The sequence below is a fragment of the Protopterus annectens genome, chromosome 11.part0, assembly GCF_019279795.1.
Source record: "Protopterus annectens isolate FY-2018-M chromosome 11.part0, PAN1.0, whole genome shotgun sequence".
Classification (NCBI taxonomy): Eukaryota; Metazoa; Chordata; order Ceratodontiformes; family Protopteridae; genus Protopterus; species Protopterus annectens.
In genome coordinates, this window is record NC_056745.1 from 337,841,046 (window position 1) to 337,865,462 (window position 24,417).

Consider the following 24,417-nt stretch of genomic DNA (forward strand, 5'->3'; position numbering starts at 1 on the left):
AATTAGGAGAGATGGCAACAGTTGAGATGATATCCCAACCTCGTGTAGAAAATGGTGGAAAAAAGGGGGTTGATGATGATGATTGCCAAATGCCAGCTAATGCCAATTCCATATGATAGATGCTACCTCATGTTAGAAGAATACCTGTACTGTCAGAAAAAGTCTGAGCACTGATTGATTCTTCGAAGATCTACTGCTTTGTTAATTCTTGCAGCCATGCTTCTTAGCTATTACTTATTCCTACAAAAGCATATCAAATATAAAATAAAAATATGATGCAGTTAGTAATTCTGCCTTTCCTTTTTGCTTCTTTCATTGAAGGCATAACCACACTTGGATCTAGCAGTCAGCGGTTTGTTGGTATTGTGACATGGCTATGTAACACATAAGGCTTAGTGGCTGACATGCAAGTTATATATTGGCAATATAATTATATTAGACAATGTAGCCATCAATACTCTGGTTTACTGCATTGTTTTATAACACTAGTAATTTTATACACTGTATTTCATCTAAGTGCATAGTTTCAAATCTGACTCTGAAAATGAGAGCCATGAGGAGGCAGAGGAGGAAGAGGAAGAAATCCCAATTGTGATATGTGCTGCTGCAGGAAGAATGGGTGCCGCTATGGCAGCAATTAACAGCATCTACAGCAACACTGATGCCAATGTCGTGTTCTACATAGTGGGTCTAAAAAATTCACTCCCACATATCCGGTAAGGCTTGTTTTTGTACTTTATCTTCTTTTATACTATAAAGAATATTACATGAAGCTGTGCAGCTGCATATATGCCGTTTCAGTACTAGCATTTCATATCAGTTCTACAACAGTAAGGATTGTTTAATTTTTTTGAGACATTCTCTTAAGGCTTTATACACCTGCTGAGCAGTTATTACAGTACAAATCTCTATAAAATCTGCTTGTACAATGACCAAAGATTTAATGCTATAGGCTTTCCAACTTTTCAAATGTGAGATTTTGCCAGACAGCCCAGACCCACAACCAGTTCAAAGGATGAGAATGCCACTTTTTTTTAGACTTTGAGTTGTTCATGCTATTTCATATATTTAGGTATTTTGGAGATACAAAAACAATTGTTTTATGCAAGTATTAAAGGAAACTTTGGAAATATTTTTGTCCTAAAATGTCTGGACATTTGCCATTTTTCATGGCTTTTTGTAGGACACAAACTCCCAAACAAGGGCTGTCCTACATAAATAGGGTCAGGAGGTGACCCTATTAATGCAACAGTCCTAAAACAAGAGTGTCAGCATGTTACTTTGCACAATATATTTAAATACAGAACAGTTTTGCTGACAAACATTTTAATTCTGAACCTTGTAAGTACAAGTCCCAGCATAGAGAGACTGAATAAATAAAAATATGGATTTATATCCAAGATTGCTGTGCTTCTCAGTATTCTGTTTTCACTGAGGCATAATGATCTCAAAGTTGGCATATGTAAGTAGAAGGGGAGTGGTCCATGAGGTCCCATGAGGTCTCACCCTCCCAAAAAAGAAAACTTAAATGGGAACAGTGATTCTGAATATTTGCTATTCTCCAATATGTATTTTAATTTTCTTTTCGTAATTCCAGGAGTCATAATTGTCAGAATTATCATAAATCCATCTGCTGGAATTCCATTCATAACTCTCTTCATAATATTTAAAGTCAGAGATTTTAAAGACCATGACAGTCTCTCACATATATTTTACCACGTCTCCCTTACTTTATACACTCTTACCTGCTCCTGTCTTTGAGTTTTGTTTGATTTTCCTGTTATTTTAAAGTTTCTTTTTCTAGATGTGATAAAGTCAAGTATTGTAGATGTTCATTTTACTTGAAAATGATTCTTTAAGCAAAAGAATACATCCTGGTACGCCTTCTAAATTTTCTAGCTCCTACTTCAGCTAATAATGCATTATAAATTTGCAATTATTGGAGGTAAAAGACATTTCCAAGATGCTCTGACCATGCATGCAAGTTCATCCTTTTCTTTCCTTTTTTTTATCCTTTTCTGTCCACTTTACTCTTCATAATCCACCTGCTCTGCTCACTTTAAGCAAAAGTACTTATTCAGTTCTCTGTGACCTCAATATATCATTCATAGTTGAGTTACAAGAACATTATCATGTCAAACTGCTTGCTATTCAATTTCCTTGTTCTTTAGAAGTCCCCTTTTTTGCTGATTATTGTTTTTGTGTACACCAGTGATGCATGATATTGTCAAACTTTGTTTTGCCTGCCACTTTCTTGGCATAATATTAATTTTGTCACTATGTTTTGCTTACCGGCTTCATTCTATTTATTCTTATTATAAACAGGGCACTCTTGAAAGTATGACCTTATAAACTTAATTCTCTTTTGTCACCCTAATTAAATTGCTACTCTGCTAGCTTTGTAGCCTGCTAAGATGCAGAATTCAGACTCTCCTGGACCTTTTTTTTACTAAGTGTCATCACGGTTTCACTGTATATTGGAGTTCAGGTTTACCTACCCATTCCCAGATTGAAGCCCTCTTGAGTTTCCCTAGTCTCCTAACTATTTTTGTGGACTTTAAGGGAAACTACATGACCTTTAATCTTCTTTCTTTCATTATAAGCAAATGTTTAAACAGATAAAGGTGTATATAAAAATGAAAAAAAAAGCCCCCCCCCCCTCCAAGAACTTAGTCCCCAGACTGCCAGGCTGGGTAATGACATTGTAATGATTTTGGCTCCAGAAACTGTTAATGTTTCTCCACTCCTTTTCAGGCTTCTTTAATATTATTTTTGGTGGGGACATTTGTAGATCAGTTGTTAATTGGAGAGATACCCAAATAGGAACTGACATCTTCTATTATGCAGAGGTGCAGATGTTTGAGGATCAGTCATGATCCTTTTTCTGTGACAGCACCTGTGTTCATAGAGTTCATAGAGTTCCAGCACATAATACAGGTCTTGACTTTGTATTATAAAAGGTTGAATCCTGTTTTAGATCAGAACCAACACCTACATCTGGGAGAGGTGCAGAAAAGAAATGTACACACCCTTATTATCAGAAACTGAATGTGAGGAGGAGGAGCACAAGGTAACATATTCTGATTAGATATCCTCATCTATGACTTACTTATGTTACAGATGATGATGACAAAGAGTGTTCTTTATTTCACATTCTCCACTAGAGGTTGTATCTTCTGGGGATAGTGTAACTTAATAAAAGAACATTTTAAATTTAATAAAAGAACATTTTAAATTATCTGAAAAAATGTATTCCATAAAACAAGTTATGGAAAACTTCTAGAACTGATTCAGCCTAAGCCTATAACCATGCCATCTTTTACTGATTCCTGTCATAACATTTTCATTGCAATGGGACATGAACATAACACCATTCCAACTTCTTGTAAAAAAAAAAGGCCATCAGTTTTTACAGAGTGCTTAAGAAGTACAGCTACCTCTACAAAACCCAGTGACTGACCTGGATGCTAGTGAGTATGGTTCCATGGTGCATCAAGCATCATGTCTGCATTAACCAACCCACCTAGTAAATTCCAAGCTGAAAATCATCAAAGTTGCTCTGTTCAGTGTTGGAGTTCCAGGCCTACCTCATTCTCAAATTCATCCACATTTGTGTAGTTATTTAGATTTGGTTTCACAACAATGATAGCATTTCCTCTGGGCCTTGGTATTGCACCTGCCAAGGATTCTGGACCACTGGAAACTTCAGGGTTATATCCAGATTTATCAGGAACCCTATTATCTTACATCAAATGTTGCACAATACCAATATAGATATGTCTGCTTATAAGGATCAAACATCACATAGCTCAACTCTACCTAAACCTCTTTAACCTTTTTTGTGTGCCTTTTTGACTCCTCTGCCCAACTACCATCGACCCTCCACATTCATACAGGTCTATTTACTCCCTACATAACTGCATGGTTGATAGCATGTATAGGTGTCCATCATCTGGTCAAGCAGTGGGGAGCACTTGTGCTGTCACCAGCATCCCAGCAGTCAAGAAACTTTTTCAGCTATAGCTACAACTCCAACTGACTGTAGTAATGTACACATTTACATCATTGCATGGACTGCCTAATGCTCCACCAGTACATGCTAGCATGCTCCTTCACATGCAAGGATAGCAGCTATTGTCACCAGCTTGGGCAGTCATAGTTCACATTCTTCCAGGACCAGCTCCTGCCTGTAGTATTTGTGAGACCTTCACCTCACATCACTATTGTAACAGGTAAAGCAGGCCAGAAAACTAACTCCTTCACCTCCCAGGATAGGAAACTTGCATCCTCCCTGCCAGAGCTGTTAGTCACCCGAACTGTTAATTCAACCCAGGCTGCCAGGGCTGTAATTAAGCTTTATCCTTCGCTGTCACAGGGATGACTTAAATCTCCTCAATCTTAGTCTCTCCACAGGCTAAGTACGTAAGCCTTGGATGAGTGTCACAGTTGCACCTCTCCACAAGGGGATACCAATGACTGACCCCAGTAATTATAGGCATATTAGTCTTACTAGTGCTACCTGTAAAGTTATGGAATATATTATTGCCGAACTAACAATGACATAGGTGAGCCCCCAACCTTTGATCCCAATTAGTTTGGATGTGTTAAAGATAGATCATTGTCTACTCAACCTAGCTGATTTCATTAACAAAGTCATGAAAGTCTTAGACAGGGTCCAGACTGTTTACGCTGTCTACCCTGACCATGCCAATGCATCTGACACCATTCCCCATATAGGTATCATAAACAAGCTCACACTTCTCAAGTTTAACCCTTATACTGTCTGCTGGATAGTAAATTGGCTTACTCAAAGAACAATTTATTGTTAAGATAGGGCAGATGTGACTAGCAGTTTTCCAAAGGGCTCAGCCTTGGCTCCCCTCTTATTTGGCATTTACTTCTCAGAAGTCCAAGTTTGTGGATGACTGCAAATTAGGTATAGTGGTCACTTTTCCCCATAACACCCATATAATCTAACAGGGCACATGGTACCCAAAGTTCCAAGTGCAGCATAGTTACCTTCAGTAAAGCCCCTACCTCCTCCTCTTATCACAGTACTGACACCTCTCTCAAAACAGACATTATGAATCCTAGGTTCCTATGTAGGTAATGAGACCATTTTTGACCATCATGTCTCATTGTGTAATAAGTCCTTCTGAAATGCATGGCTTATCTGTTGGGGCATCTCATCTAGGTCAATGTATGTGCTTGTACCTCTATAATCACCCCTTATTAGACCCATCACTGAATACGGTGCTCTCTTTGCAATGTACCTATCTCAGCACCTTGTACAAATTAACCCCCCTAAAAACATTTCCAACTAAGAAAGTCTCCAGTTTAAGCCGCTTAAGCTACCCCCACAGGTTTAAGCCCCTCTTCCTCTACTCCATCTCATACAGGCTCTTTTTTAAAATCTTATACAGGCTCTTGATAAGTGACCTTTGCTTAGTACTTTGCACTACAAAAGGCTCAGTGCTTTTTTTTCCTTCTCTACCTTCAAAGGATAAACAGTCTAACATTCACCTAATCCAAAGCTGAAAGCATCCACTGTAAAATCAACAAACCTACTGGTGCAATAGTTTTCTTACCCAGCCCCTTCCTCGACTATGGAATAGACTTCCTATAAACATTAAGCAAAGCACTCCTTGACAACCTTTAAAATCAGCCTTACAAACTGGATAGTTAACCAAGTTCATGTGTGTTGTAATGTGAATGATCTTCCATCCAGAGAGACCTAGTCTATTGTTTTCACTACAAAGGTAATATGGCTAAGTTTCTTAATGGTTCTATAGCCACCCTGCCCACACCACTCAGCTGTCCCCATTTTGGAGGAATATTCCTATTTTAAGGCCTGATTTAGGATGCCCCTCTTTTTGCAGGTATAGTCCTATTATTAGGCTTCATTTACTGCTTCACACAATTTTCTGAATCCCCCTTGTCATGTGATTTTTTGAAGTTGTCTTGTGCACAAGAAAAAACATAAGAATAACTGAAGTTGACACAAACACAAATCTTCCTAGGAAGACTGGTTTCACTCTCAGGGAACTCCAGACAATTCCGAGCTCACTACCACACTTTATTAAAACAAAATATGAAGCTCTTTCATCCTATAACCTACAACTTCTTCAGAATATAAAATCTACTCCATCCACAGAGTTTTTTTTTATATGTGCACCCAACCAATTACAACAGAGCTCATGAATAAAATCAATTAAAAATTTTAAAGAGAAAACCCGCTCTTTAACTGAACATAAAAACAATTGCTAATTAAAACACAACATAAATCCAACCTTTAAAATACCTTATTTAACACTCCTTATCACAAATGAAGTAATATAACACAAGCTACATTTTTTATTGTATAAAATGTCAGTTCATTTCCAAGGACTTGAAATTTAACCAAGGCTGAATACTGACATGTTCGTTTAAACCTGAGAAATAAGAAGGTTGTAGCTTCAACTACCATTTCATTTCTTTTATCTCTAAAAGTGTCAAGTCCCCACCTCTGGGATTCACCATCACCTTATCCAATATACCACATTTAAACTTAGAGACTTGGGGACAATTTTTTATATGCTTGTATAGGGCATTAGATTCATTTGCTTTACAGTATCGTACTGATACTTATAGATCTTTCTGCGGAGTCATCTATCAGTTTTCCCAGCGTGAAAACTTGAACATCCTATGCATTTGGCTAAATGCACAAGAAAACCATACTAAATGACCAACATACACTAGTGACAACAATAATATAAAGAAAGAAGACACACATCTTACAGCTCCTTTTTCCTGAAGCAAAAATAAATTGCATTGTGTGGTAGAATTTTTCGATACAGTTCATTAAAGTCTACAGATTTTACATTGTCTCTTTGATAATGTGCTTAGATTGTTCCATCAGTTGTGTCATTCTGTGTTTTTAAACATATTTCTGAGTAGCATTCCACATTCCTACTGGAAGCAGGGGAGTTATGTTTTATTTGGAATTCAAATATTTTGCTAATTAGATGTTCCCATTTTTCAAAGGCCTTTGTTCTTATATTTAGTTTCTGCAAGTTGAGAAGTACGATCCATCCATAAGCTTAATAACCTACATACTTGCCAATTAAAATTCAGGCCATTTGCTTGAAGTCCTAAAAACGTATCACTAATTGACCATTCATAGCCATATATACTATCGGATACTATCTTCACAGACTCTGCTTTATTTTTTGATTTATTTAACTCATTACAGTCGAGTGCACCTCCAGGTGTTTCGGCAGTTACCTCTTACTATGCCTCTAGGCATCAAATATTGCTTGTTTATACTTGCATTAATAATTCCAAAACCATGCTACATAGAACGAATCATAATATTTTATCTTGAAGCATACATGATGGCAAACACAATTTTATTGATATCTGACCTCTGTCGATGAGTATTTGTTAGAAATGTAAGGTGATAACTTCACTTTTTTAAAGGCTCAAGCGACATCCACTGGGAGCTAAAGGTACACACTCAAAAGAGCTGTACTGGAGGAAATGAGTTAAGTACACGCCATTTCTTTCCTTTTTTTATTTTATTTTTTGTTCATCCCCTCCCTAATGACATCAGGTGCCTTTTATGTATTGTCCTTCAGGGGCAGTGAGAAATTAATGCCATCGTACTGGAGGTGGAGGACTTTTTACTATATCTTAACAAGCTATCCCTCTGCTTTGAATGTGGTCAAACAGTGTCCTCAAATCTCAGATCAGCACAATTTTGCATGACTAACATAAGCAAAGATGGATCCACTTTCTCCAGAACCCTACCTCTCCTCTTTGGTAGCAATATATCCTTTAATCTGAATGTAGAGAAGGCAAGGTAGTCCTCAGCTTCTGCCCTTATCTGAATATTGGTTCCATTTGCTGCTTTGAACCTGGGTCATTGGAGAAATGGGTGAATGCCCTAGCCATGTCAGTATTGGGATTCTCCCTCATTTGCCATTTTATGGTTTAACCCACACCTGCTGTGATGCTTCCTCCTAGTTTTGTCAATCAGATTCTCAGTGACCTGCTGATCTGTCTTCTTTAACCCTTCTGGTCTGTCCCCTTTGTAATTTTCAGGGCCTATTCTAAGAGCTCCTGCATCATTTTCAGAAATTCGTTAAACTGAAAAGTGCAATGCAGGCCCTGTAGCACAGAGAGATAAAGTCCTAAATACAGCCTGGACATCCTAGGACTGTCTAGTACCCCGGCACTGGAGGAGCTGGCTGAGGCTAAGAGTGAGCAGTAGCTGTTGACTTACCCATCTTGAAGGCAGTGAGGGAGGGGAGGATGGCAGCACCGTTCACTTCACTATGGACACCACGCAGAGGCTCGGCATAACAACAAAAGATACAAGAAAGGAATGGGATGTATGCCTCCAAGCACAATGTCAGTGTTAGCTGTCTGAGGTCCTGTATTGTGAGGCTAATGTGCGTTCAAGGCTGCTATGGGGACCATAGAGTTAGGGAATGTAAATATCTCTGATGGCTGCCTGGATTGTGGACTCTCATGATCAGTTTTCACCCAAGTGGAATAAATAGGTCCAGTCCAGTATGGAATGGCTGATGGTCAAGAGGCATAAGGGACAAAAAAAATCTTATAAAAAAAAAAAAAAAAGAAGAGAAGTCAGCAATATCTGGCCTGTGTAGGAGCCTACATTCACTATAGAGTTCTTTGAAACATTCTAGAATAACTTAATCTTTTTAAACAAAACTTTTATATGATATACATTGGTATGGAGACTAGCATATTTTCAAAAAATGTAGTGAGCTCTGCTGAATTAACCATGTAGAATGCTTTTATCTGGCACATGTCACGCTGCATTTCCAGGCATACCTCTATGGCTACGTTCATACCTCAGATACAGCATGTGGCAGAGGCACATGTACTCTTAATATGACTGAGGCACATTTTCAGAACATTAATTGTAACGATGTTTACATGGAAAGGAATAAGAAAAGATGGGAAGTTTTGTTCTTTTTAATATGCCCTGAAACATAAAAATAAAAATTATATTGGTTATTTAAAAGTTAATTGTTAGACAAGGGAAATCTCATGATTATTATAGTATTGAAATGACCTTAACTGTTATTCAAAGATGGCCACTGTTCTGTAGGCACTGCTAACCTACAGCTCTTCAATCTCTATGGAATAAAATCAACCCAGAGGAAAAACCAGGATCTATTTTAACATAATAATCTGAGCTAATAACTCTAATCAACACTCAAAAATTCCAGAAAGAAAAAATAAACCTGAATAAACAGCCAAACTACTAGGATTCTAACAGATTATCTGAAGCAAAGGAGTGAGATAAGGAAAGGAAGCCGTGTCCTCAGGAAACTTTCCATACTGAACTTTATCTGCAAACCAAGACGCTTCACTTACACAAAATGTCAAAAGAAGACAAAAACATGGACATTACAACAAAAACTAAACTCTCAGAATTACTATCACCTGAGAAAGATTTAAATTCTAAAAGACAGAAAATAACAAAGCAACAAGATACTGCAAAATCAGGAAACAAAAATAAAGCAGATCAACCTGCAAATCTGGATGACATTAAAGCAGCTTTACTACCTATTCAAGAGGCAATAAAAGAACTGTCCACCCAATTACAATCATTTGGAAACTCTTTTAACCAAATAATAGAAATAATGGACAAATCAGAAGCCAAAATCACAGAGAATGAAGAAAAAAATAGCTTTAATTTCCAAAAAATCTGATGCACATGAAGTAAACATCCAAAACATGCAAGCAAAAATGATTGATCTTGAGGCAAGATCCAGAAGGAATAACATAATCATCAGAGGCATGCCGGAAAATATACAGCACAATGAACTGATCCCTTCTATTATACAAATATTTGCCACACTACTCAAAGACCAAAAAACAGCCCACCAAATAATAATAGAGAGGGCACACAGAGCCCTGAGAGAATCTCAAGCATCAAACAATCCAAGACCTGTATATGCCAAACTCCTAAACTTTCAGGATGTTAACACAGTCTTATTATCTGCAAAGAAAAATGGTGGGTTCATAATATGGAACAATAACAAAATTTCACTTGCTCAAGATCTGCCCCTACAAATTAGACAAGCTAGACAACTCCGCTCTCCTTACTGTAAGTTCTTAATTGACAGAAAGCTAAAGTTTCAAATGAAATATCCAAATACACCGATATTTTATGTGGATGGAGTTAAACACTCGGTCGCTAACCACAGAGAAGCAAAAAACACTTTTCTGACAGTTTTCAGAAAAATTCCCGCCATGGATAACTAGATGCACTCACCGGATTGGCTCATAGAGCTCTCGAGATCGGCTGCAAACTATGCGAACAGCTGGCGTCTTCTTTCCTCATCAATTTACTCTTGTCTTGCCCTAGGCCTTATTTTTTGAGTGGCGCAACCCTGATTTTCTCTCTGCAGGCCACGAGGATCTCAACAGGAAACGTATTACATGTCCGACATATTAGTTTTCCCACGGGAGGAACTACAAGTCATTTGTCATCTCCAGGAGGTCGACTTGAAGAGGAGGCACTTCCGGAAGTCCGTTTACATTCAGAGTCCCCCTGCGAGAAGCTAAGCAGCTGGCTTAGCTGACCGGAAGACCTGCGAGGCATCTAAATAGAATGTAAAGCAAAAAAAAAAAAAAAAGTGAAAAATTGAAGAGAGAGTCGGAAATCTCTATATTAGTAAAAACCCACTTCCAGTTGCTGGGAACTCTAATCTGCAAAGAGCGCTACTATGTGCTGACCTTAATTTAAACGGTCAAACAGTATTTCAAATATAGCAAACTACTTACTTTAATACAGACTATAAATAGAAGGCTACAACACGCAGATAATAACAGAGACGTAAGTAATATCTGAAGAGATAAAATAAACCCATGCACCCTGAGTAGGTATAATGAAGAACTAGATAACAGTACCAACATAAAACTATAGATAAAAAATTATGTGTGCATATGTCAAGGCTCTTTACTGATTCTTCCCCAAGCTACCTCAGTATGAAAAAGCTGTTATCCTACATTGCACCTAATTTCATGTCTCTTAACTATATTTGGCTTTGAAGCTAAAAACAGGAAGGTAGCCTAACTCAGGCAATAAGGAAACTACCTGTACAAAGAATCTGAATTTTATCACAATGTTTAAAAGGGAACAAGGTGCTTCTTCATTATGTATATTGGGTGTAACATTGCTACTGGTAGAACGGGAATGGTACTGGAGACTTTGTTTTTTTGTTTTTCTCTTCTTTTCTATGGAGATAATGGGTTCAATATAGGGCAATACTATCTAATCTCTGCTATAATATTTGTGAAAATATCAAATATAGATGGGCTATTGTTCCAGGGGTCAAGAGTATATATGTGTATGCTTAAAATATTCTGGGACTGAAGTATGGAGAACTCTTTGTCTCCCTTCCTTTTCTCTCTCATTTACCAACAACCAGCAAATTCTCACTTAAAGGCAAACACTTTTGATACCCATGGATTAATAAGCTCTTGATGATAAAACCAGCTTGAATAGAATATTAAATGGCTGCATAAATACTTGTTCCCTTCTATATTTATCCACTTATTGAAATGTCCAGGTCCTACACTCTAGATAACTGGAACCCCAACAGCCATTTTTCTCCTTCACATATCTATACACATCTGCTATATCATTAACACATTTTCACCTAACTCTTCTAACATATATTTTATTCACTGCCTCTCAGTGTATGTCATCACTACTCTATCCTATTCTACCCATTAATAAGTATATAATTGTATACCACTCCTTCTGTATTCGTATTTTCAGATAATTTTATAAAAATTCCAGAATTAACAGAACTTGCCAACAAATATGTTATCACTTCTATACTGCTATAACTAGTTTGTAAATGAATGTCTAACATTGTACATATGTCAATATACTGTAAGTTGTTCTTTAAGGAGAATATTTTATTACCTCACGGAGTAGAATTTAATTTACTGCTTTTTCACCAAACTATACAAAACTTATGTATAGCTGCAATGTTTTCTCCTGGGTGCATAAGAATGGGTAAAATTAACTATATGATGAATAACGATTCTGTAGTAGAGGTATGTCATGCCAAGACTTATATAATATAACTTTGTTCAAGAATTTAACAACACAAGGCAATGGCAATGAAACATAGACTGTCAATTACACTGGGAATATCCAAAGACCCAACTTGAGAACATTATCACTCTACACCACACAAAATGACAAATAAATGAATCGAGAGAAGAAACAGATATATCACAAAACCAAGGAATATAGGGAGACAATAAAAAGTTAAAAGGAATTACAAAGAGAGGAATATCTACAAAGAAGATATCAAACAAACTCATATGCAATCGCAAGTAGATACTCAAACTCTGCAATGGGGAAACAACAACATAACATTATGTAGACTAAGAACCCATATACTCCCAAATCTAAGAGGGAAATAAACAGAGCTAAGAAACTTCTTTCAAGGGGGGTAATGACCAATCATAGTGAAAGTTTAGACGGGGAATTAATACTTATTACTACTATAGTTAGTAAATAAAGCTTGAGATAACAATTTAGAGTTAGAAAATATGTAAATATTGTTAGAGACAAGTTTCTTGAATTGATGTTCCCTGACTTAACTAAGACCAAATTGGTTGAAAATATGTTATCTAAATTATAACATTCGATAGTAAATCTCGTAAGAAGAGGCTTAGGTTATAAAAGCAGTGTTTTTTAGGGAATGAGTTGGGTAGGCTTTGTACAAATAGTGATAAGTCATGCAGGGTCATTAAGCTTCTTTTACTTCACAGACTCTAACACACAAGTGAACACTATACTAATATTACAAAAATATACAAGGTTTAAACCTCTTCAGACCCTGCTTAATTCCTGATCCAAGAGGCTAGTGGTTAGGCACAGGGAAGGGACAGGAATAAGAGAATGCTTTCATAACATGATTTTGACAAGAAATAAACACAATCTGATATGTATACTCAAATCTCAGGACTACATACATAAACCAAGAAGCTATGTAAATGTGGGAATTTGACTCATGGAATGTCAAGGGGCTCCAGAACATAAAAAAAGGAAACTGTTTCTACACCTCATTTTGCAAGCTAAGGCAAACTTTATACTATTTCAAGAAACACATTTAACTATAGAACAATGGTCAGAAATAAAAAAAAAAATGGATAAGAGAAATTATAGCTTCGGAAGGCAAAACCAATAGTGCAGGAGTAGCTATAATCATTAAGAAGCAATACCAAGATAAAATTACAGAAACCAAAATAGATAAAGAAGGAAGATGGTGTTATGTAATCCTTTCAACTCCTGCCTATTCTAAACCCATTTTACTGCTCAGTATATATGCACCTTGTAATAATCAACACTCCTTCTTTGCATCATTGTATCCTATCTTAAGTCAATACCATAATCACTATATGATTCTGGGAGGTGACTGGAATGCCTATCAAAACCCAGAACAGGATAAATCAAGTTTACATATGTCATACAATAAGCAGGCATCTATAGCATTAAATGAACTTAAATATGACTTTAATTTATATGATCCCTTTAAATATGGCAATAACCCAAATAACTCAAATAAATTTATGTTTTACTCCAACTGTCATAAAATGTGGTTGAGAATTGATTTATTTCTAATTTCTGAAGCACTAATTAATCTAGACCCTACAGTAAACATACATACTCGATACCTATCTGACCATTCGAAAATTACCCTAAACTTTATTAAGAACACCAAAAATAACACACTAAACTGAGGATATAATTGGTCCCTGAACCCCAATCTTTTAAACAAAAAGGCGACAGTTGAGGAAATACAGCATATCCTTAAAACAACTCTGGTGAACTTATCAAAACAGCAACACCTTCCAGATATCAAATGGGCGACAACAAAAGCTCAAATCAGGGGTATTTTTCTTCAAAAAGCAACCTACTATAAAAGAATCCAACTCAGAAAGAAACAACAACTGAAGGTTAAAATTAAATCATTAGAACAGGATCTAATTAAGAACTTCAACACTCAAACTGAAACAGAATTATTGAAATGTCAAAAAGACCTTTACATGTTACACAATAATAACTTATCATTCCACGAAACTAAAATACTTGCCAAATATGCTAGTTATGTCCAAACACCATCGCGAGCACTAGCAAGGATTATTAACCAGTCAAGAGTATCCTCTCAAATCTCTGAAATAACCTATGAGAATAAGAATTATACAAAAAATGGTGATATTATTAACATATTTGAAGATATATACTCACAAATCTATGGAGACCAACAGTCCTTACTCATAAATGAAAACAGTAGAGACTTCCTACAAAACTTAATTTCCCGAAAATTGATATGAAACTACAAAAAGAATTACTAGAACCAATAACCACTGAGGAAATAATATCAACAATCAAAAAACTGAAATCCCATAAATCACCCGGACCAGATGGTCTCACAGCGGAATTTTATAAAAATTTTACCTTATCATTGCACAAATCCTATCCCACATATTAAACTACATAATAAACAATAAAATTAATGATATACACTTTAATGCATCCAAAACTATATTTATACTCAAAGAAAAGGCAGACCCTCAAAATCCGGATAGTTACAGACCCATATCATTATTAAATATTGATACCAAAATTCTAACATCTATTCTGGCTAATAGAATGAAAAAAATAATGGATATAATTATCTCTGGTGAACAATCTGGCTTTTTAACATCCAGACAATCGAGTGATAATACATTAACACTACACACACTAATCTCATAAGCTAACCAAAACAACCTAAACATATATGCACTCGTCATAGATGCCCATAAGGCCTTTGATAGAGTAAACACAAATTTTTTATTTCAAATCTTACCTTACTTTAATATACCCCAAGAATTTATTCAAACCCTACAAATATTATACAATAACCGCTACACATCATTATATATAAATAAAACATGGTCTAATAGAATTCAGATCAGAAATGGTACACGTCAAGGATGTCCTTTATCTCCGTTATTGTTCAACCTATATCTAGAACCCCTTTTTTTAAATATAAAACAAAATATATATCACAACGCCCCATTAATATACAACACCAAAATTTCCCTGTCAGCATTTGCAGATGACCTCAATATTTATTGTACAACGCCCACTACGGACATAAAGAAAATAATATCTGCTATTGAAGACTTTGCCACAATATCAAACTACAAAATAAACCTCAAGAAAACTAACATCTTTCCTTTAAAACCCCCTAAACCTGTTTCACTTTTACCTTTGATAGGACAAGTAAAAACTGAAGAAATGATTAAATATTTAGGGATTACATTCTCCACGGATAACAACGATTTTTATTTTAATAATATTAAACAAAAATGGAACCGCATCCTACTTCACCTAAACAGATGGAAAAATCTGAAACTACCACCATTAGCCAAAGTCTTGATTATAAAAATGAATATCTTACCCAGACTATTATACATCTTCATGTCCTCCCAGCTAATCATACCCAAGAAATTCTTTAAGCAGATTCACACTGAATTTGCTAAATTTATATGGGAACTTAAAAAGAGTAGAATTTCATATGATAAGCTGATGACCCCTAAAAACAAAGGTGGATTAGATTTACCAAATTTTGAAAGCTACTATTTAATTATAAATGCCAATAGAATCTTAAGAATTGCAAACTACAATACATCAGATAAATCTTGGTGTCCACACTGGGTAAGAATATATTTTAAACATACCAAAAGTCTGGATATAAATCCCAAAGCATTGCCATTTCTAAACAACAATATTACGAAATCATATAATCTAATGGAACCCCTTAAATATTCTGTAGCACTAACACAAAAACTTTTTAAATCAGTAAACTTGCTTCAACCCATGATGATTTTACAACCCATACATAAAAACCCCAACTTTAAAATAAACAACCAGATGTTAGACTTAAAACGCTTCCCACATATAATAAACATAACCTTAAAAGATATGTACCCATACTTAAACGGTCCTATACATGAAATAAGAAGTCAAATGAACCTTCCCAAATCATATCTGTTGATCATGAGACAGATTAAAGAAATGTGTATAAGCTATCTTCATGATATCAACATCAATAAAGAAGACATAATGAAATGTAACTTACTATGGAAAACTCTTTTACTAAACAAAAAATATACAGCATGCTCATACAAATTGATAAAAGACATGAAATTTCAAGATCATATACTCATATCTGACTATTGGAAAGAAAAAATACCCTCTATTGAGAATCGCAAATTAGCCCAAGCAATTAACCTAACAGTAAAATCCATATCCCTTCAAAAGTTAGCATTCACTCAACTCATGATATATAACAATGCATATTACACACGCCTTAGCTTGCATAAATTTAACTCTAAAAATTCTCCAACTTGCCCACATTGTAAAGATAAAACTGCTGACCTTTTTCATATGTTCTGGAGCTGTAAATGTGTATTCAAACTTTGGAACTCCCTGAAACTACAACTGCAAAAGATGGGCTATCAAACATCAACTATCACTTGGGAATTTATGATATTACATATTCCCCCAAATAATCTATCCAAAAACCAAATAATCATTCTTATTATGAAACTCTACATAGCTACCAACTGGTTTAACCCGTACAAGAACTCTTGGGAGAATTTCAGGATTTTGGCAATAAAACATATACTAGTACATAAATACATAATAAACAAGCAAAACAAAAATCCCAATATTTTTAAACTCTGGGAACAGATTTTCAATATTATACTTACATAAACCACTAAATGTAAGATACAATACAACATACACAAGAATCACCGCAACATTATGTAGTCATAAACTGAAATGTTGTTACTAACCCTGGAGATAGAATTCAGAAGAAATATATGAAGTTAACCAGTCTTTTAATGTTAAACTATGAAAACATTCATGTAAATAGTGTAAATATGTTTAACTGTTTTGATGTAGTTATGATCTAATATCACCTTTGTATATTAATTTGTATACTGTGAAAAATAAATAAAGAAATATTATTGAAAAAAAAAAAGAAAATGACCTTAACTGTGATTAAATTGCTTATGTATGCACTTCATTTGTCTCCTAGAAAATGGATTGAACATTCAAAGCTGAAAAGCATAAACTTTAAAATAATTGAATTCAATCCTATGGTGCTTAAAGGAAAAATACGGCAAGATTCTTCCCGTCCTGAGCTGCTGCAGCCAGTAAGTATGTATGTTTCCCGATAGTGCTAACAATAACTATAGTCTGAGAACATGGCTTAAATCCTGGCACACGTTCTAATGACTAAACATGAGAGAACATTTTGTTCATTTGATTAATTTGTAAATCTGTTTGGGCTTCCCTACCAACCTGGTGCAATTTCTATAGGCTGTCTGTCAGGACAGCAATACAGGCAACTGAAGAAGAAGAAGAGACCTTTAGGATTTGGTGAGGACAGACTGATCTAAATAAGGGAGTAGATTTTAGTAGTGGTGGTGAGTGTGCCCTTGTAGAGTTTGCTTTTTTTATTTCTTTGCGTGTGTGTCATTGCAGTCGCCACCTGTCTCACTCACAGCATTGCTGAGAGCATAGTGTTTGCCCATCATCAATAGTTACTATTCAATGGGACACTTAGGTCTAGCTTCCACGGCAATGGTTCTGAAATTCAGTGGTGCTACTGTTTGCTCCCTGTGGTAAGCTTTTAACCTCTGTTAACACATCTAGACAATGATTAAAAAGCATGTGCGTGATATGAATGCCTATAAAACTGAGTTGTTTGAATGCATAAATTCTGGGCAAAAAAAAAAAAAAAGTATATTATTACATTCAAAAGGGGGTAGTGAGGAGAGATTAAAATGTTCCTTGTTGTACACCATATAAGTATCATATTATAACTAGTGCAGGAAACTTTGGAGGAGATATTCCTAACACAGAAGGTATATTAACTTGTGACCATACAAGAAGGGAATAATACAGCTGTTGGAATACTATTTATCCTTATGACACTAGCTTTTTCTTAACATATTTTTGGCAAAAAAACTTCTGCAGCCAAGACAGTTACAAGGGAAAAAATTGTGTTATTGTTCTGAACTGCAAAGTTTTCAGAGTTGATTATAATTAATTGTATGTACGTAATGACATTTATGCTTCCAATCAAATCAAGTTCTTTTTCATATTTCCTTTGGAGAAAATGTATTATCAGGGAAAATTTCATCAAAGATTATTTTTCTTTGATAACTTCCTCATAATGTGCATGTTGTTATAACATTTTAAGAGTACTGTAGAAGGTAAAACACAGGTTTGCAGTTGCAAAGCCTCATTTTACACACGCTTGTGGTACAGGATGCTAGGTAAACATTAAAGAAGAAATAAGAGCACTGAGTGGTAAATTTAAATGCATTCTGTCCTGAAAGTATAGGTAAAATCTAGTTCTGTACTTGTGACCTCTAATTCTGGTCTGTGTAATTTTCTGCTTATTTTTTTTTAACACAGCAGTTATAAAACATTAGGTTAAAAACAGAAGTTTTAGTCATAGCTGACATCAAGTACAGGGAAACTGGGATATGGTGAAAGTTAAGGAAACCAAACAAGTGTTTGCCAGTATTCTAGACAACTGCTGATGCAAATGCAAAATCAGGTTTCATAATTAGGAGAAGCCCAGGCCAGTACCTCTAAATAAATAATCGATAAAAGCAGTATTAAAGTTTTTGTACAATCTTCAAGGATGGCCACCTTATGGCAGCAACATCAGTCTGCATGCCTTCCTGTGCTTGTGTGAGCTCTTTATAATCCTCCTGTAGAATACAACACAAATTGTATAACACATCTTTTAAGATGCAGTGATGCAGGTTTATTTAGTGTTCCCCTTCATTAGTTAAGGTAACATAAGGATCACACAAGATTTAACAACAGAATCGTCTTAATAAACATTCTTGATACATCGCAGTAAAAAGAATTCCATAGTCCCAGTTTCAAATATTTCTTTGTAAAGAAGACCCAACTCAGTTTGTTAAAAACTATAGCTCATGTGCCCATTTACCTAATTGCAGTGACAAATATACTCCCTCTGACCAAAAAACACCTGATGTAGGGCATAAAATAAGTATAAGATTCAATTCAGACTTATTGTTCAGAGACATTTCCCTGTAGAGACAACTGGTTAGGGATAGAAAAAAATGCAATTCTGCTGAAGAGAAACATGTTTTGGCAAGTTCACCATAGGTATAAATAAGTATATAGCACAATACCCACAGCTGGAATAACCAAGTACATAGGGGGCTGCAATGTGAGTGACCTGTCCAAACTTAATCTTCCACAGATGAATAATCAGGTAGAGGCCTGGCACCAGCACTTGAAGGTGTTACTAGGATGGCCTACTGTACATCTCCCTCAACATCTTACTGTGCTGCAGAAAGAGCAAAATGTGATGGCTGTCTGCAGAGACTCCTTGCACAGGGGAATGTCTATTACTCCCTGTAGGAACACCAGTAAGTGTAGGAAGCATAATCTATAACACATACCGAGGCATACACATCACTATGGCAACATGCAGGATTTCCTTCTTGTTGTCACACACATCTACAACCTGTAGTTACATAAGCATGTACTGTAAACCAAGTTCAACATACATCGCTTTCCCTAACAACAAAGCTGTAACAGGCTCGTCTGTCACCCATTTCAGTTTCCCAACCTGGTACCCATCAACTTTAAGTTGAGGAGTAAAAAAATCCATTCTAGTCATAAATTCATAGCTAATTACTAGGCCAGTTTTCTTAATAGGCTATTGTAAGCCTAACCAATTTTCTTTCCAAAGGTGAGAATCAAACACTTTACTTTGCTTTTGGGGGTCAAACACCTTAACCATTATACCAAGCCTTAATCTTTGGCTGATGGCTTGCGACAATCATAAATAGAATCTTTCTAGACAGCACTAAAATTAATGTTCTTCACACTTGAAACTCTGAAGTTTCAGACAGTCCTGCAATCATGAACACAAGTGCTATCAAAATTAATTTCTGTACCATCATTCAGGAATGCTGGTACATACATGAATACTGGTACTGCCCTACTGAATGATCAGCATCTCCTGATCATGCTCCCTAATACTTGCACCCAAGGCAGCTGCCCCCTTCACCTCACCCTAGGTAGACTTTTGCCTGACACATTAAAAAATGTATTAACCACTGGACACTGCATTTTCACTGACACTGAAAATTTCACTGAGGATCCTGCTGCAGGAGCCTGTCACACTGCTTACTGCCTCTAGTGTTCTGGGGGAAACCGTGGACATGCTTCCTCCTGTGCACTTAGTTATTTCAGGTGTGGGCATAGTGCTGCATGTTTGCATTTGCCCATAGTGAATTTGCTGCAGACATGTGTCTCTGCAGCAGAATTTTAATTCATCCATATGTCTCCAAACATTTGTCCCCAAACAGAATGTCCCACAATCAGTAAGCCTGAATACATACCTTTTCACTCTTGTTCTTGACTTTCCTGTTCCTTTTACTCACCCATAACGTCTATGCAATACAAAAAAAAATAAAATAAAAAATCCACTGTTTTTTTGGAACTCACATGTTCAGTCTTTTTCACATCCTGTAGGATATCTTGTTATCACTAACAGACTATCCATGGCTGATTTTGCATTAACAAATACTTACATTGTGGTCGGAAAAAACACCTTCAGTACAGTAAGGGAAGTCAACTTATTTTTATTTATTTATTTTTTTTATTTATTTATTTATCATTTGTTGACCGGGAAAGTCTGACTAGGTTCCACAGAGCCTGTTTTCAGCGGAGGCCCGGGGAGAAATGCTCCAGATGCATGTCTTTGGAATGATACATAAGTTTTTGTCACTCATACTGTTTACTAACATCCAAAAATTGCATTTTGTCTTGCAATATAGCTGCTGAGAAGTCATGATCTGTGAACACTGGGTGCTTTTTTTTTTTTACCATGCATCTATAGTTTTGGTAGCCACAGCTGCCACAACATTTGTTCTTTTTCATACCGTGAAGTAAATAGTGCTAAGATAGTTCACAGCTTACTATATTTTCCATTTATTAAAGGCAAAGGTAACCAAAGTGCTCTCTGTCCCCAAAGTACATTTTCTAAAGCCAGTCCACTACACCATTTTGGTTTTGACCTACTTGAAATGTACCACAAACTTCACTTGTAGTATGCTTTAATGGTGACAAGGTACCATACTGTTCCTTTATCAAGTGACCTCCTCTAATTTTGCATGATTCTAACTGCCAAGTACAGCCATTCAACTGAAACCCCACAAAGCCTGAAGTTCTGTACAGCTTCTTCAAGGGAAGCAGTAATCCCTCCAAGGGAAAGTGACTTAATTGCTTTTTTACATTTTTTGTCATGGACAGGCTGAGATTCTGCCATGTAACCACCCTCACTCTCCATTTAACTTCCTGAAATAAACAGGCTTCACTTCACTTCTGATTAGAGCAACTGCCATCATGTCATTCAGGATACCTTCACACATTGCAAGTATTGAACTTACTTTGAATAAACACTTTTACTTATTTTATTGCAAAATCTTGCAAAATGGAGCAAAGAGGAGACATAACCTTTGAATAATTACAGATCATGTATCAGCCCTACCATGTTTAATTGTCCATACTATTAATGTTAAATATAAGACTTGCATTTATTATCACAACAGATTTTTTACAGTAGAACAACATATTTGATTTTCGAATAATAATAATAAAAACAAATTAAATAAATATCACATCAATAAATATAAGTTTCAAATTTTGTTATACATTTAATAAAAATGTAAATATTTCCTTTATTATTTTGTCTTTAGAAATACAGTACAATGTCCAAATCAAAGTGGAACAAATTTTAGAATTCTAGCATACATTTCTCTGGTGTGGAGAAGCTCTCAGAATTCTATGGGCAGTCTTAAATGGTGATGAAATTGTTGAATATTCCAATGTGTTCCAGATATGGAGCCTTATATGTTTTCACAATACCTAACAAAGCCACAGAATAATATAGCAATAACCCATAGCTGGGTGTGGGTAATACTGGATGGTTTGGTCACGAGGGCTTTGCACTCGTGACCAAACAAAGCCAACCATGGGTAAATCCAGCATTACCCATACCCAGCCGTGGTTTATTGCTATTATACAATGGTGTTAGTTTTGTGTTGTGTTATGTTTGCGTTGTTGTTATTTAGGTTTTTGTTTGCTTTACTTTGTATTCTTCCACTTTTTGTGAGATAAAATAGTGAACACTTTGACTTTGTGTTTATTGTTTATTTGTTTTTTAATTTAAATCATCATCTTCTTTTGGCTGTTCCCGTTAAGGGACACCACAGCAGATCACCTGTTTCCATTTCTTCCTGTCCTCTGCATCTTGCTCTGTCACATCAACCACCTGCATGTCCTCTCTCACCACATCCATAAACCTTATCTTAGGCCTTCCTCTTTTCCTGTTACCTGGTAGCTTCATCCTTAGCATCTTTTTCCCAATATACTCAGCATCCCTCCTTAGCACATGTCCAAACCAACCTAATCTTGCCTCTCTGGCTTTGTCTCCAAACCTTCCAACCTGGGCTGACCCTCTAATATACTTATTCCTAATCCTGTCCACCCTCGAAACACCCATTGCAAATCTTAACATCTTTAATTCTGCCACATCCAGCTCAAACTCCTGCCTTTTTGTCAATGCCACTGTCTCCAACCCATATAACATAGCTGGTCTCACTACCCTTTTGCAGACCTTCCCTTTCACTCTTACAGGTACTCGTCTGTCACAAATCAATCCTGACACTCTTCTCCACCCACTCCATCCTGCCTGTACTCTCTTCTTAACCTCTCTTCCACACTCACCGTTACTCTGAACTATTGACCCCAAATATTTAAACTCATCCACCTTCGCCACCTCTACTCCTTGCATCCTCACCATTCCTCTATCCTCCCCCTCATTCACACACATATATTCTCTCTTAGTCCTGCTGACCTTCATTCCTCTTCTCTCTAGAGCATATCTCCATCTCTCCAGGGTCTCCTCCACCTGTTCCCTACTCTCACTACAGATCACAATGTCATCTGCAAACATCATAGTCCACGGGGACTCCTGTCTGATCTCGTCTGTCAACCTGTCCATCACCATTGCAAATAAGAAAGGGCTCAGAGCTGATCCTTGATGTAACCCCACCTCCACCTTAAACACATCCATCACTCCCACTGCAGACCTCACCGCTGTCACACTACCCTCATACATATCCTGTACCACTCTTACATACTTCTCTGACACTCCTGACTTCCTCATACAATACCACAACTCTTCTCTAGGCACCCTGTCATATGCTTTCTCTAAGTCTACAAAAACACAATGCAACTCCTTCTGACATTCTCTGTACTTCTCCATCAACATTCTCAGAGCAAACATCTCATCTGTAGTGCTCTTTCCCGGCATGAAACCATACTGCTGATCACTAATCATCACGTCCCTTCTTAACCTAGTTTCCACTACTCTTTCCCATAACTACTTGCTATGACTGATCAATTTAATCCCTCTGTAGTTACTACAGCTCTGCACATCACCCTTATTCTTAAAAATCGGTACCAGAACACTTTTTCTCCATTCCTCAGGCATCCTCTCACTTTTCAAGATTTCATTAAACAATCTGGTTAAAAACTCCACTGCCATTTCACCTAAACACCTCCATGCTTCCACAGGTATGTCATCTGGGCCAACAGTCTTTCCATTCTTCATTCTCTTCATAGCTATCCTTACTTCCTCCTTGCTAATCCACTGCACTTCATGATTCACTAGCCGCACATCATACAACCTTCTCTCCCTCTCATTCTCTTCATTCATCAACCCCTCAAAGTACTCTTTCCATCTGCTCAACACACTCTCCTCGCTTGTGAGTATGTTTCCCTCATTATCCTTTATCACCTTTACCTGCTGCACATCTTTCCTAGCTCGGTCCCTCTGTTTAGCCAATCGGTACAGGTCCTTTTCTCCCTCCTTAGTGTCCAACCTTTCATACAACTCTTCATATGCCGTATCCTTAGCCTTCGCCACCTCTCTCTTTGCCATGTACCTCATCTCCTTATACTCCTGTCTACTTTCTTCATCTCTTTGACAATCCCACTTCTTCTTTGCCAACCTCTTTGTCTGTATACTCTCCTGTACTTCCTCATTCCACCACCATGTCTCCTTGTCGTCCTTCCTTTGTCCAGATGTGATACCAAGCACCTTTCTAGCCGTCCCCCTTACTAGCACTGCTGTAGTTACCCAGCTATTTGGTAACTCTTCACTGCCACCCAGTGCCTGTCTTAACGCATCCCTGAACTCCACCTCACAATTAACCTTTTTCAATTTCCACCATTTGATCCTTGGT

At 36.6% G+C, this 24,417-nt stretch overlaps 1 protein-coding gene across 1 annotated transcript in view; it reads left to right on the forward strand.

Moving 5' to 3' along the window:
- Nucleotides 1-24,417, forward strand: part of GLT8D2 (glycosyltransferase 8 domain containing 2) — a 185,786-nt gene that overhangs the window by 79,201 nt on the left and 82,168 nt on the right. The window contains exons 4-5 of the mRNA XM_044087837.1: nucleotides 518-716; nucleotides 17,142-17,259. Of these exons, the coding sequence (XP_043943772.1) occupies nucleotides 518-716; nucleotides 17,142-17,259 (317 nt within the window). The remainder of the gene's footprint in view (nucleotides 1-517; nucleotides 717-17,141; nucleotides 17,260-24,417) is intronic.